This window comes from Pogona vitticeps, chromosome 3 (genome assembly GCF_051106095.1).
Source record: "Pogona vitticeps strain Pit_001003342236 chromosome 3, PviZW2.1, whole genome shotgun sequence".
NCBI classification, from domain to species: Eukaryota; Metazoa; Chordata; class Lepidosauria; order Squamata; family Agamidae; genus Pogona; species Pogona vitticeps.
This window is the reverse complement of record NC_135785.1, coordinates 63,766,293-63,777,500: the sequence shown is the minus strand read 5'-3', so window position 1 is coordinate 63,777,500 and position 11,208 is coordinate 63,766,293. Positions and strand designations below refer to the sequence as shown.

General features: G+C 45.4%; 1 protein-coding gene across 4 annotated transcripts in view; it reads left to right on the top strand.

Moving 5' to 3' along the window:
• The window catches only part of AFAP1L2 (actin filament associated protein 1 like 2), a 99,969-nt gene that overhangs the window by 68,410 nt on the left and 20,351 nt on the right, over positions 1-11,208 (top strand). For all 4 annotated transcript variants that reach the window (XM_072995521.2, XM_020779925.3, XM_078389568.1 and 1 more), the window contains 2 exons: positions 3,805-4,007; positions 4,830-5,009. In XM_072995521.2, coding sequence (XP_072851622.1) covers positions 3,805-4,007; positions 4,830-5,009 — 383 coding nt within the window. The remainder of the gene's footprint in view (positions 1-3,804; positions 4,008-4,829; positions 5,010-11,208) is intronic.

Below are 11,208 nucleotides of genomic sequence, written 5' to 3'. Positions count from 1 at the left end.
CCCCTACCTTTCTTCTGTCAATGTATTCATGAAGGCTTCTGTCAATTTAGCATTCATGTTGACACTGTCAGACTTTCCCATCAGGGGTGGGGAGCAGCTCAATAAATATCTTTACCCCATACCTAACAACCGCCTATACACTAACATTCTGAATATCTTCCTATTTCAAAATATGAGAATACCTCTTAATCTCTGTTTCAAAATTTGGAGTAGCAATGGGGATGACTCACCATTTTGGCAAGTTGTCCTGAAGCATGAAGTTGCCCCCTGAACCAATGAATAATGAACTTATTTGTCGATTTGTGGGGAGTTACTAAAAAAGTACACGCCAAATCCCCCACCCCCCATTACCACCACCACCACACCACCACCACTGCCACCACCCCACTGACTGACATCCCCCATCCACCCCACCCCCTGCCACCCTTTCCAGCACCCCCATACATAGAAAAAAGCCATCCTATGGCTTTTCAATTCTGCCTACCGGCCTGCCAATCAGCTGATTGATGGGCTGATAGGCAGCCTCTTATCCCCACAGCCACCTGCCCCCACAGCCTACCCCAACCCCTTCCTCTCCCTACCTTAGCCCCCCCACCTCCGCCAGTGCTTCCTTACCGTAATTATCGCCACTACTGCCAAGGTTTCCATTGGGCCTCCACAGCTGTAGAAAGGAAACTGGCTGCCCTTTGGAAAGATGGCAGCTGTGGCTTCATTTAGGGTAGGGAAGCTGCAGCTGCCATCTTTGCAGTTTCCCTTTCTACAGCTGCGGAGGCCTGATGGGGGTGGGGGCGGGGAGGCTAAGGTAAGGAGAGGAAAGGGGTGGGGGTAGGCCATGGGAGTGGGTGGCTGCCTATTGGCCCACCGATCAGCTGATCAGCGGGCCGGTAGGCAGAATGGAAAAGCCATAGGATGGCTCTTTTTAAAATTCGTATGGGGATGAATAAAAACGGAAATATTCATTGATCTGTATCCATCAAGACTTAAAATTTCAATGAATATGGATCGATGAATATATGACAAATTGGCTATATTTGTCAAAAAAAAAATCTGTTTTTATATTCGTCCCCATCTCTAATTTGGATCCTCCTTTCTCAGCTGCTGGTCATATTCGGAGTGGAATCCAAACCCAAAGATTGGCAACTTCTAAGGATCTGGGAGTCATTCCCCCCCTCTTCCAGTTCATGGAAAGCTGCATCCCCTTCTATGTCCCCCCCACCAAAAAAAACAATACTCCAAAATTGGAGATCCAACAGTCTCTCCGCTCTGCCCCCCCCACCTCTGGGGAATGCAATTTGCATTGTAAAAACAATTCCCGTAGTCAGTCACTGGTTTCTGTAAAAGGCTTTCAAATAAGTAAAACAGGCTCATAGAAATGCAATTATATTTAAAATGCAAATGGTACTCTCAAGGCCTTTGGGATGTGGTTTTAGGGTGAAATGTGTTTTTGTCAGGGGCCACCTTGTGGGGCACACATTTGACTTGTGAGCCACACTTCATCCACCCCTCATTTATAATGATGTAAACAAGCCACAATAATCCTAGGACTGACATGTCCCACCCATACTTTGTCTTTAGCCATAGCTTCAAAGAGAAGTTTGGAAGCTGTTTCTTTTGTTTTTTAATTTAATGAGTGGTCCTGGTGTTATCCAAATGGACTAACTGCTGAAAAAAGCCACCTGCATGGCATACAGTTTTAAGTCAATTTGTTTTGCACAAAGCATAGCCTATCAGTTCAGAAGACCCAATAGACTGGGATTAACTGTGCCCTGCAGCTCTCATCCTTCCTGATCATTGGTGTTTCCAGTGGTCCAGCAGCATGTGACTTGGATCCAACAATAGCTGGAGAACACTGGTTTCCCCACCCTTACACTAAACTGTGATTTAATGCTATATCTGAATGCAGTCACTGTTGCTGCTGAACTGATAGGAGCAGGTTGCTTGGCCATGGGATTTAGACAGCTTGGAAGCATGTGGAGAGGATGAAGCATGAATTACTGTTTTTTAAAGGTATGTCTGCACCAGCTGTATTGTCAAATGTCTTTTTACTTAGGTTTATCATGATATTAAGACAGGGAGATTTCCTCCTCTAAGATAGTGGATTCATTTCTTTTTACAATCCCTTTGAGGAAATGAAGAGCACAAGGAAAATGGTGGAAGCACTTTACTCCCTATGAAGGGCTAGCTACCGTGCAATGGGTCCTGTTGTTATGGTCTGTCAATTCAGAAAGGACGGACAGACGGACAGACAGACAGACAGATAAAACTTTATTACGGTCAAAAGACCAGCCACAAATAAAATATATAAATATACAGAAGTATACCAAAAATTTGGGATCAAATGCAAAGCAATAATCTGTTCTGAGGTGAACAACAACAGCATCAAAACATCTCCCCTAAAGCAATTCCAAAATTTCTAGCAAACCATGCTCTTAATTACAGAGGCTCATCCACTTTTAGGGTCCTTTTTTAATGCCCATTGCAGTAGTAAGAAATTTACCAATATTATGTGTAAGCATGGGATTGGAGTCAGACAGCAGCACATGCATACATTGTTGCTCTGTACAACCGGAAAATTGGCCAATCAAAGGGGAAACAAGTTCTTCACGTACATCCTTCTAATATATACACCACAACAGGACGTATTCAGTTGTTTCTATCTACTCCTTTCCACATGGCCTGAGGCATTCTGCCCAGGGGATCTTTTTACACCATCCCTCCTGCTCTGCTGAAGGTAGTGCATTAAGCCGGGCCAGAGTAAACGCCCTTCTATGCCTGGGCTGCTCTGGGCAAAATAAGGTGCTGCTGTAACCTTGTATAAGCTATCCTCCCTAAGGTAGAATTCTGGGGCATTGCTTGAATCATACTTGTAGTGATCCTATGAGGGTATCCAATGGGTCATGTACTTGTTGCGAAATAGAGAGTATAACCAGTAGCACAGTACATCACATCAAGTCTCCCCAGGGCCTGGAAGTTCTCATGAGGACACTAGCTAATGTAACTGTAACTCACTAACAACATTGACTGTATTGCAACAGCACCTCTGTGCCAATAGCTGGACATTAAACATTTTGTGCAAAAATAAACAATAGGGAAGGAGTAGCTTGTGATGTAGGGGAGATAATTCAAAGGTTGAAAACAAATCTCACAGTATTATGGGAGCTGCCTTACATCTGGATGTGGATGAATGGAAATATAATCATTTTTTAAAGGAGGGGGGATAATATCCTGACCACAAATGAGGAGGAGCAGACAATGGCCAATATGAGGGACACTGGGAAGCACTTATCCAGCTATAAATGAGAATCAGTAACAACTGATGACAGAACATGTCATGAAATGCAAATGCATTTACTTCTTGTGCTCCGTGTTCAGTCATCTAAAGGCAAACTGGTGCAGACATGCCATTATGTGTGTCATTTTATTAGTTTCTTTTCTTTCTGTGAAAAGGAAGTAATTCATTCAGTAGAGGCTAGAAGCTATACATTTCATACATTCAGGTAATTGCAAGATGTAATTGTCACATAAATAAAGTAACACCTGATACAATCTGACATTTGTGTTTGGTTTGTGCATGTCGATCGAAGTGGTGTGGGAAACAAAAGTTCAATAAAGATGACATATTTTGTCAGCCCAACTCTGAATATGAAAACTAAACAGGCTTCTAGGCCACTTTTGCTTCTCTGTCTTCCATACCCTGCATGCTGTTATGAACTCTAGTTTGCCTAATAAAACAAGGAAGATTGCTTTTTTACCTAGAAAATTTTACCTAGAAACACACCAGTCTTTCCCCTTTTTTGGATGCAGATGATGAAGCAGTCAGCAGCTCCTATGAATCCTATGATGAGGAAGAGAGCAGTAAAGGCAAGTCAGCTCCTCACCAGTGGCCTTCTCCTGAAGCCTCCATTGAACTCATGAAAGATGCCCGGATTTGTGCTTTCCTCTGGCGGAAGAAGTGGCTGGGCCAGTGGGCCAAGCAGCTGTGTGTGATTAAGGACAGCAGGTTGTTGGTAAGAGTTAAAACTAATATTTTTCTAAATAAAAGAAATGTATGCGTTTTCTTCATAAATGAATTTGCTTTCCTCCTGGAAAAGGGAGCAGTCCCTCAGAGCTCTAGTTGTTAACAACACAACACCAGAAGAGCTGTGCTGAATCCAAGGTGTATCTCTAGGCTTGGAGACATTTAGGAGACCCAGTGTTTCTTGTGTTTCTGAACTATTTGGTTCTGTACCCTGCATCCCACAGTGGTCAGTCAGATGCCCTAAGGAGGTGCCCTGGCAATGCATGAAGGCAACATCAAAACAGTAGAGCAGCAGAGTTCAGCAAAAACATAGGAAACCAGAATTCTTTGCAAAGCAGCAGCTAGTGCAAAGGAACTGATACATATCCTATACAAGAAGGAACCTATATGTTTTGTCTGTAACAGAATAGGAAAATAGCTCCCATCCTGCCCTTTTCCCATCTGGTACATTCAAGATTTGTGTGCAGAGGTAATGTAAAAATGTGTGCTTGGACATCTGTATCCATATGGAAGAGATATATGATAGGGGATGCATAATTGCTGGGACCATGATCTTACAGCTTCTTCAGCTACATCTGCCATGTTTTGAATTTAAAAAGTTATAATCCATGACATCAAATCAAATATGTCTCTTTAGACACTTTGATATTAGCAGACCTTGACAAAATTGCTTTTTGGTCCATAACCCACCCAAAAAATCCCCCCATTTCAGAGATTGTGGGAGCAGCAGTCCAAAACAAGAGACTTTTCCGAGCTTTCTGTTTGTCAACAACCTTTTTTTAATTAAGTACTTTACTGATTCTCTTCCTAGTGCTACAAGACTTCCAAGGACCACAGTCCCCAGTTGGATGTTAATCTGGTGGGCTGCAGTGTCATCCACAAAGAGAAGAATGTGAGGAAGCAGGAACATAAACTAAAGATCATCCCACTGAATGCAGATGTCATTGTGCTGGGCTTGCAGAGTAAGGACCAAGCAGAACAGTGGCTCAGAGTGAGTAGACCTGTTTCTCACAGTGACCTCTTCAAGATTTGTGTGTATCTTCAGACCATATGAATTTTCATCTGCCCCAATAATAACATGGTACCAAAGGTTGATCACAATCCAGAGTTTGACTAATTCATATTCAGAACATATGAATTAAAATACCGTATTTTTCTCCCCCTCAAAAAGAGTGGGGGGAAATCTGTGCATTTTATGGAGCGAAGCTGGCAATTTTGTTGCCACTGGCCCTGTGGGGGCGTAGGGGGAGTCTCCCAAGGGTCCGAGTCTGCCTTCCAGAACCCTTGGGAGGCTCCCCCATCTACCCCCACGGGGCCAGCAGGGGCAAAATCACCACTTTCTGGGACTCTTTTGAGGCTTGGGAAGCTTCAGAAGAGCCCCTGAAGGTGGTGATTTCGCTCCCTCTGGCCCCGCAGGGGGGAGCCTCCCAAGGGTCCAAGTCTGCCTTCCAGGACCCTTGGGAGGCTCACCCCACCCCACCCCACGGGGCCAGCGTGGGCAAAATTGCCACTTTCTGGGACTCTTTTGAGGCTTGGGAAGCTTCAGAAGAGTTCCGGAATCACCACATGATTCTGGCTAGTGTCATAGATAAATCCAGGAGGAAGTGAATGAAGACAAGAGTAGGTGCTAGCTTTGTTTGTTTGTTAAAACATTTTAAGACTGCCCTTCATTCTTTCCAATCCCAGAACAGTGTTAAAGCAATAAAATCTAATTTGAACAAGTTTTTGTCAATCCTTTCCAAAAAAAAGAGACAAGTAACAGGAACTTTAAAACAGACCAGATCTGTCATTTGGTAACCTAAGAGGTTTTGATGAAACAATTGGAATTCTGGCACCACATGGAAAGAATTGTAAAGTGGAAATGCCACCACTGTGAAGCTACTGCCCAGGATACTTGGAGAAGAGCCTCTACTGTTGATCTTAAATTTAGTTCTTGGCTCCCACTTCTCAGGGGCAAATCATGCAAGATACGCCTATTTTGTACACAGCACTTTTCCTCCTCAGGATAAATCATGAATGCAAACTTCAGTGCAAACTGAAGTCTCAGGGAGTTGTGATTTCTTCCCTAGGTGGGGAGAGAACAAACAGTGCTGGAGGAGAAGGTTTGATTTAATTGTGTGGGGTGTCTTTAAAACTTTGGCATCTGTTACATACAGCACTGATGTTACCTGTCTGTCATGGGTTTGGAGGGAAAGTTCCATCCTATGGGGAGTGGAAGGCGGGACATCAGGAGGAGGGGCTGTACTGTATAAATATGTGATGCCTGTGTGGTGAAGAGGGAGATACTGAGAGACACTGGGATGTGACGAAGCAGCAGCTGGGAAGAAGAAGCTGTTGTGGGAGTCTGTGTGTCAGACAGGGTACTACTGTGTGTCAGAGTACCAACCTGATAGGTTCAGGTGTCTGTTGGTTAGCCAGAACTGATAGGTTCAGGGTCTGTGCTTCAAGTTAAGGGTTCTGGGTGAACCAAACTGTATGCTTGTATGAGTGAGAATAAGCCACGTTACTTTATCCTATTCACCTGATTGTTTATTTTTCCCTGTGTGTATTTAAAATAAACCTTATTCTTTATTGTTTGAAAAATCCATCCCTGGTCTGTGTGACTTCTTAAAGGGAATGGTTGGTGGCAGCTTAGTGTAACTGTGTGGCAGATCCCAGTAGGTCTGGGTTTGTCACATTGATTGGTGTCCAGCGTGTGGGATACGACTGGTCCAGTTGTCCAGCGGTCCAGCAAAGCCTTGGCAAGTGTGCCCAGAGCAAGGGGGGTCTAGTCAGGGACAGTCTGAGGCGCGTAGGTAATCTTCTAGGTGTACCTCACGGGGAGGTGCGCTAGTAGAAGAACGTGCCAACTGGGGAGACTTAGATTAAGGTGCTCTGAGGTAGCCTAGTTTTGGCGGGAAAAAGCTGAGGCAAAACTGCGTAGTAACAGTGATCTAGCTTGCCAGCTGAGAGGCCCAGCAGAGGGGGGTAGGCTCTGACTCGATACTGTTGCAAGTTTAGTGCTGAAGAACAGCAGCAATCTCTAGGGAGAGCTGGTTCTGAGGCAAGAGGGAAAAAAGTGGTCGTTTTATTTTGAGGCTTGACTTTTAAAGCAGCCTGTTCTGAGGGGGGGTTATGCCCTTGACTCGAAGCCAGATAGCAGAAATGAGTGAAGTGAAAGACCCCCAGATTGACCAAGGTTCTGAGGATGAATTTGGCTCAGTGCAAGGTGACAGCACAGGAGAGCAGAACCCAGAACTTAGAAAAATACTCCTAGCCCAACAGCATGAACTGAGGGTGAGGGAAATGGAGGAAAGATTAGAGAGAGAGAAAATGGCGTTTGAATTAGAGAGAGAGAGAGAGAGAATGGAGAGGGAAGAAAGAATGGAGAGAGAGAAAATTGCTCTGGAAAAAGAAAGGATGGCGTTTGAATTAAGGAAACTGGAAATGATGAACCAGAACAATAATAACAATAGGGATTCTGAGGGAGGCCAATTGTCTAAGGCTGACCTGAAGAAATTCCCTGTGTACCACAAGGGAGATTGTCCTGAGGTGTTCTTTTCCTTAGTGGAAAGAGCGTTTGTGGACTTCTCAGTGAGGGAAACTGAGAAGATGACCATCATGCGGTCTTTAATCAGTGGTAGCCTGGCTGAGGTTTATGCCGAGATGCCTGAGGAACTGATGAAAGATTTTGCAGAGTTTAAAAAACTGGTGTTTGCCAGACATGGGATAAATGCAGAGCAGCTGAGACAAAGATTTAGGTCCCTCACCAAAAAGCCAGAGCAGACTTTTACCCAAGTGGGGGCCCAATTGGTGAGGCTGCTTGAGAAATGGCTATCGCAGGAGGGAACAGAGACCTATGAGCAGCTTAAAGATTTGATAGCGCTGGAACAGTTCTATTCAGTCCTGCAGGGGGAATTGAAATTCCAGGTGAGGGAAAGGAAACCGAAATCTGTGGCAGAAGCCGCAGAGATCGCAGATTTTATTTCCCAAATAAGAAAGCCCTTGGGTGAGGGAAAATCTGTAGGTAAACCCAAAGAAACCTACAGCAAGTACTCTCAGGGACCAGGGAAAAGCCAGCAAGGGGGAGGGGCCCATGGTGAAGGGAAGCCCTCAGACATGAAACTAAGACCTCAGATTTTGGAGGGAAAACCAAAACAAGATGAAAGAGAATCAAAATACACCAGAAAATGTTATTTCTGTCAGGGAAAGGGTCATCTAATCTCAGAGTGTGAGAAATTAAAGCAGCTAAAAGGAATGGTGCCTCAGAATTCTAGTGGGACCAAGCCAAAAGCTGTGTTCTGTGTCCAGAAAGAGCAAGGCTCAGTGTCACTGAGGGAGCCTGTTACCATGGCTACTCAGTCTGGAACAGCTACCTCTGCTGATCAGGCTGAGGAAAATGGTCCTCTTGTGGAGGTAAAGCGCTGCTTGCTGGTGAAAACGGATTCTCAGTTGTTTGAGACAGCAGGGGTGGACGTAGGAATACTTGACCGTCAGTATAGGGGGCTGCGGGACACTTGTTCCCAGGTAACCCTGTGCCATCCAGATATTATTCCTAGGGAGTTTATAATCCCAAATGAGAGCATGAAGGTGGCAGGGATTGAGGGGCAGGTAATCTCTCTGCCAGTAGCAGAGGTACCTGTCAACTTTCAAGGCTGGAGGGGAGATTGGCGGCTAGCGATTTCATCGACTCTGCCAGCAGCCGTGCTCGTGGGAAATGACCTGGCTGAACATGTGAAACGGGTGCTAGTGATTACACGCTCACAAGCCACCACAGGGACAGTTCAGGGGGGTAATGATGAGCCAGAGACGGAAGCAGAGGGGAGTTCAGAAGCTGTGGTGGAAACCTTAACCACAGACAGCAGATTTGGACAGGAGCAAAAGGCAGACGCCACTCTCCAAAAAGTGTTTTGAACAGGTGACTGACGCCCAGCTAACACCTGAAACCCCAGTGAGATTTCTGGAGGAAAAGGGGATTTTATATAGAGAAACCCTAAGGAATATCTCAAAAGGGGGAGATGGGATCAGAAGTCAGCTGGTGGTACCTGAAAAGTATCGCCCCATGATCTTACAAAGGGGTCACTCTGACATGTCTGCTGCACACTTAGGGGTGAAAGGGCCCCTTGATTTGATCAAACAAAATTGGGAGCAGATCACCAAGGATGACCCACAAGACGTTGTGACTTACATAGACACCTTGATGAATGACCTAAGGAGAAATCTAGAGCTGGCAGCAGAAAACCTGCAAGCTCAGAAGGTCAGACAGAAAACATGGTATGACCACAAAGCTAGAGAGAGGCACTTTGACCCAGGGGAGGAAGTGCTTTGGCTTAGGCCCTGCAGAGAGAATAAACTGCAGCTCAAATGGGCAGGACCATATAGGGTCATTTCCAAAATGTCAGACCTGAACTACCTAATAGAGCAGGAGGAGAACCAAGCAAGGAGGGTGGTTCATGTGAATGCCCTAAAACCCTACTACAGAGGGGAACAGAGGGTTTTATTCGCGATAAAAGCAGCTGAGAGTGAGGAAGCGGAATTACCCTTCTGGGAGGGTAGAGGGGAAGTAAAATACAACCCAGAGGAGGTAAAGATCAGTCCTGCACTCACCCAAGACCAGCCGCAAGAACTAAAAATGCTGCTTAGTAAATATCAACAGGTGTTTTCCAACAAGCCGGGGATAGTGAAGGGAGTGATGCATCGGATCCACACAGGGGATGCACCCCCGCAGGCAGTATCCCCATACCGAGTAACGGGACCCTATAGGGACAAGGTGCGGAAGGAGCTGGACGAGATGCTGAGGGAGAACATAATCGTCCCCTCTTCTAGTCCTTGGTCCTCTCCGATAGTCCTTGTGGACAAGCTTGATGGGAGCATTAGGTTTTGTGTTGATTACAGGAAATTAAACCGTGTAACCACTCCTGATGCCTACCCAATGCCCAGGCTAGACAACCTGATTGAAACCATAGGGGGTTGTCGGTTCATCTCATCATTGGACCTGGTAAAGGGATATTGGCAATTAAGAATTGATCCCAGGGATCAAGAAAAGACTGCCTTTTGCAGCCCTTTTGGTCTCTATGAGTTTCGAGTCCTGAGCTTTGGTCTCAGAAATGCACCAGCCACATTCCAAAGGCTGATGGACCAGACCTTGGCAGGGCTCAGTGACTTTACAGTGGCCTACATTGACGACATAGGGATCTTCAGTGATACCTGGGAAGATCACCTGATACACCTGGAGTTAGTGCTGCAGAGGTTAAGTGCAGCAGGGCTAACAGTAAAGGCCAGCAAGTGTCAGCTGGGTAGCCCAGAAATAAAATACTTGGGTCACATGGTAGGGGGAGGAGTGATAAAACCCCTGGAGGCCAAAATAGAAGCTGTTCGTGATTGGCCTAGACCCAACACCAAGAAAAAAGTCAAATCATTTCTTGGGTTGGTGGGCTACTACAGAAAGTTCATCCCGAGGTTTAGCGAGATTGCGGCTCCGCTGACCGATCTGACGAGGAAGAAGGCTGATGACCGCATCCCGTGGACCAGCGACTGTGAGGCGGCGTTCCAGAGGTTGAAGCAGGCGTTAATCAACTATCCTGTGCTGTGCGCTCCAGACTTCGACCGGGAGTTCATCATCTACACCGATGCGTCTAACAGCGGGGTAGGAGCAGTTCTGTGCCAGGAGGATGAGAATGGTGACCAGCATCCAGTGTCCTACCTGAGTAGGAAACTTCAAAAAGGTGAGAGACATTTGGCAACCGTGGAGAAGGAGTGTTTGGCCATAGTCTACGCGATCCAGAAGGCCAAGCCTTACATCTGGGGAAGACATTTTATTCTGTGTACTGACCATTCACCATTGCAATGGTTAAAGACAATGAGAACCCACAATAGCAAACTTATGAGGTGGGCTTTAAACCTACAGGACTATGACTTTGAAGTGAAGGTGGTCAGAGGGTCAGTGAACTGTGTTGCTGACGCCTTATCAAGAAGACCTGAAGAATGAAGACGGCGAAAGAACATGGACTATGTGTATATAATGATGACAAAAAGTTAAATGTACCTGTGTTTTTTGAATTTGGTTTGTATGAATAAAGGTAAATTGATGTAATGTTAATGGTAAATGTTTAAATGCCTATTTGCTATGGTTAACTTAGAATGTAAGTTTAAGTAAGTATGATATTGTATGTATAACTGTTGTTGTGTATTTTATACAGGTTGTTTTTTGG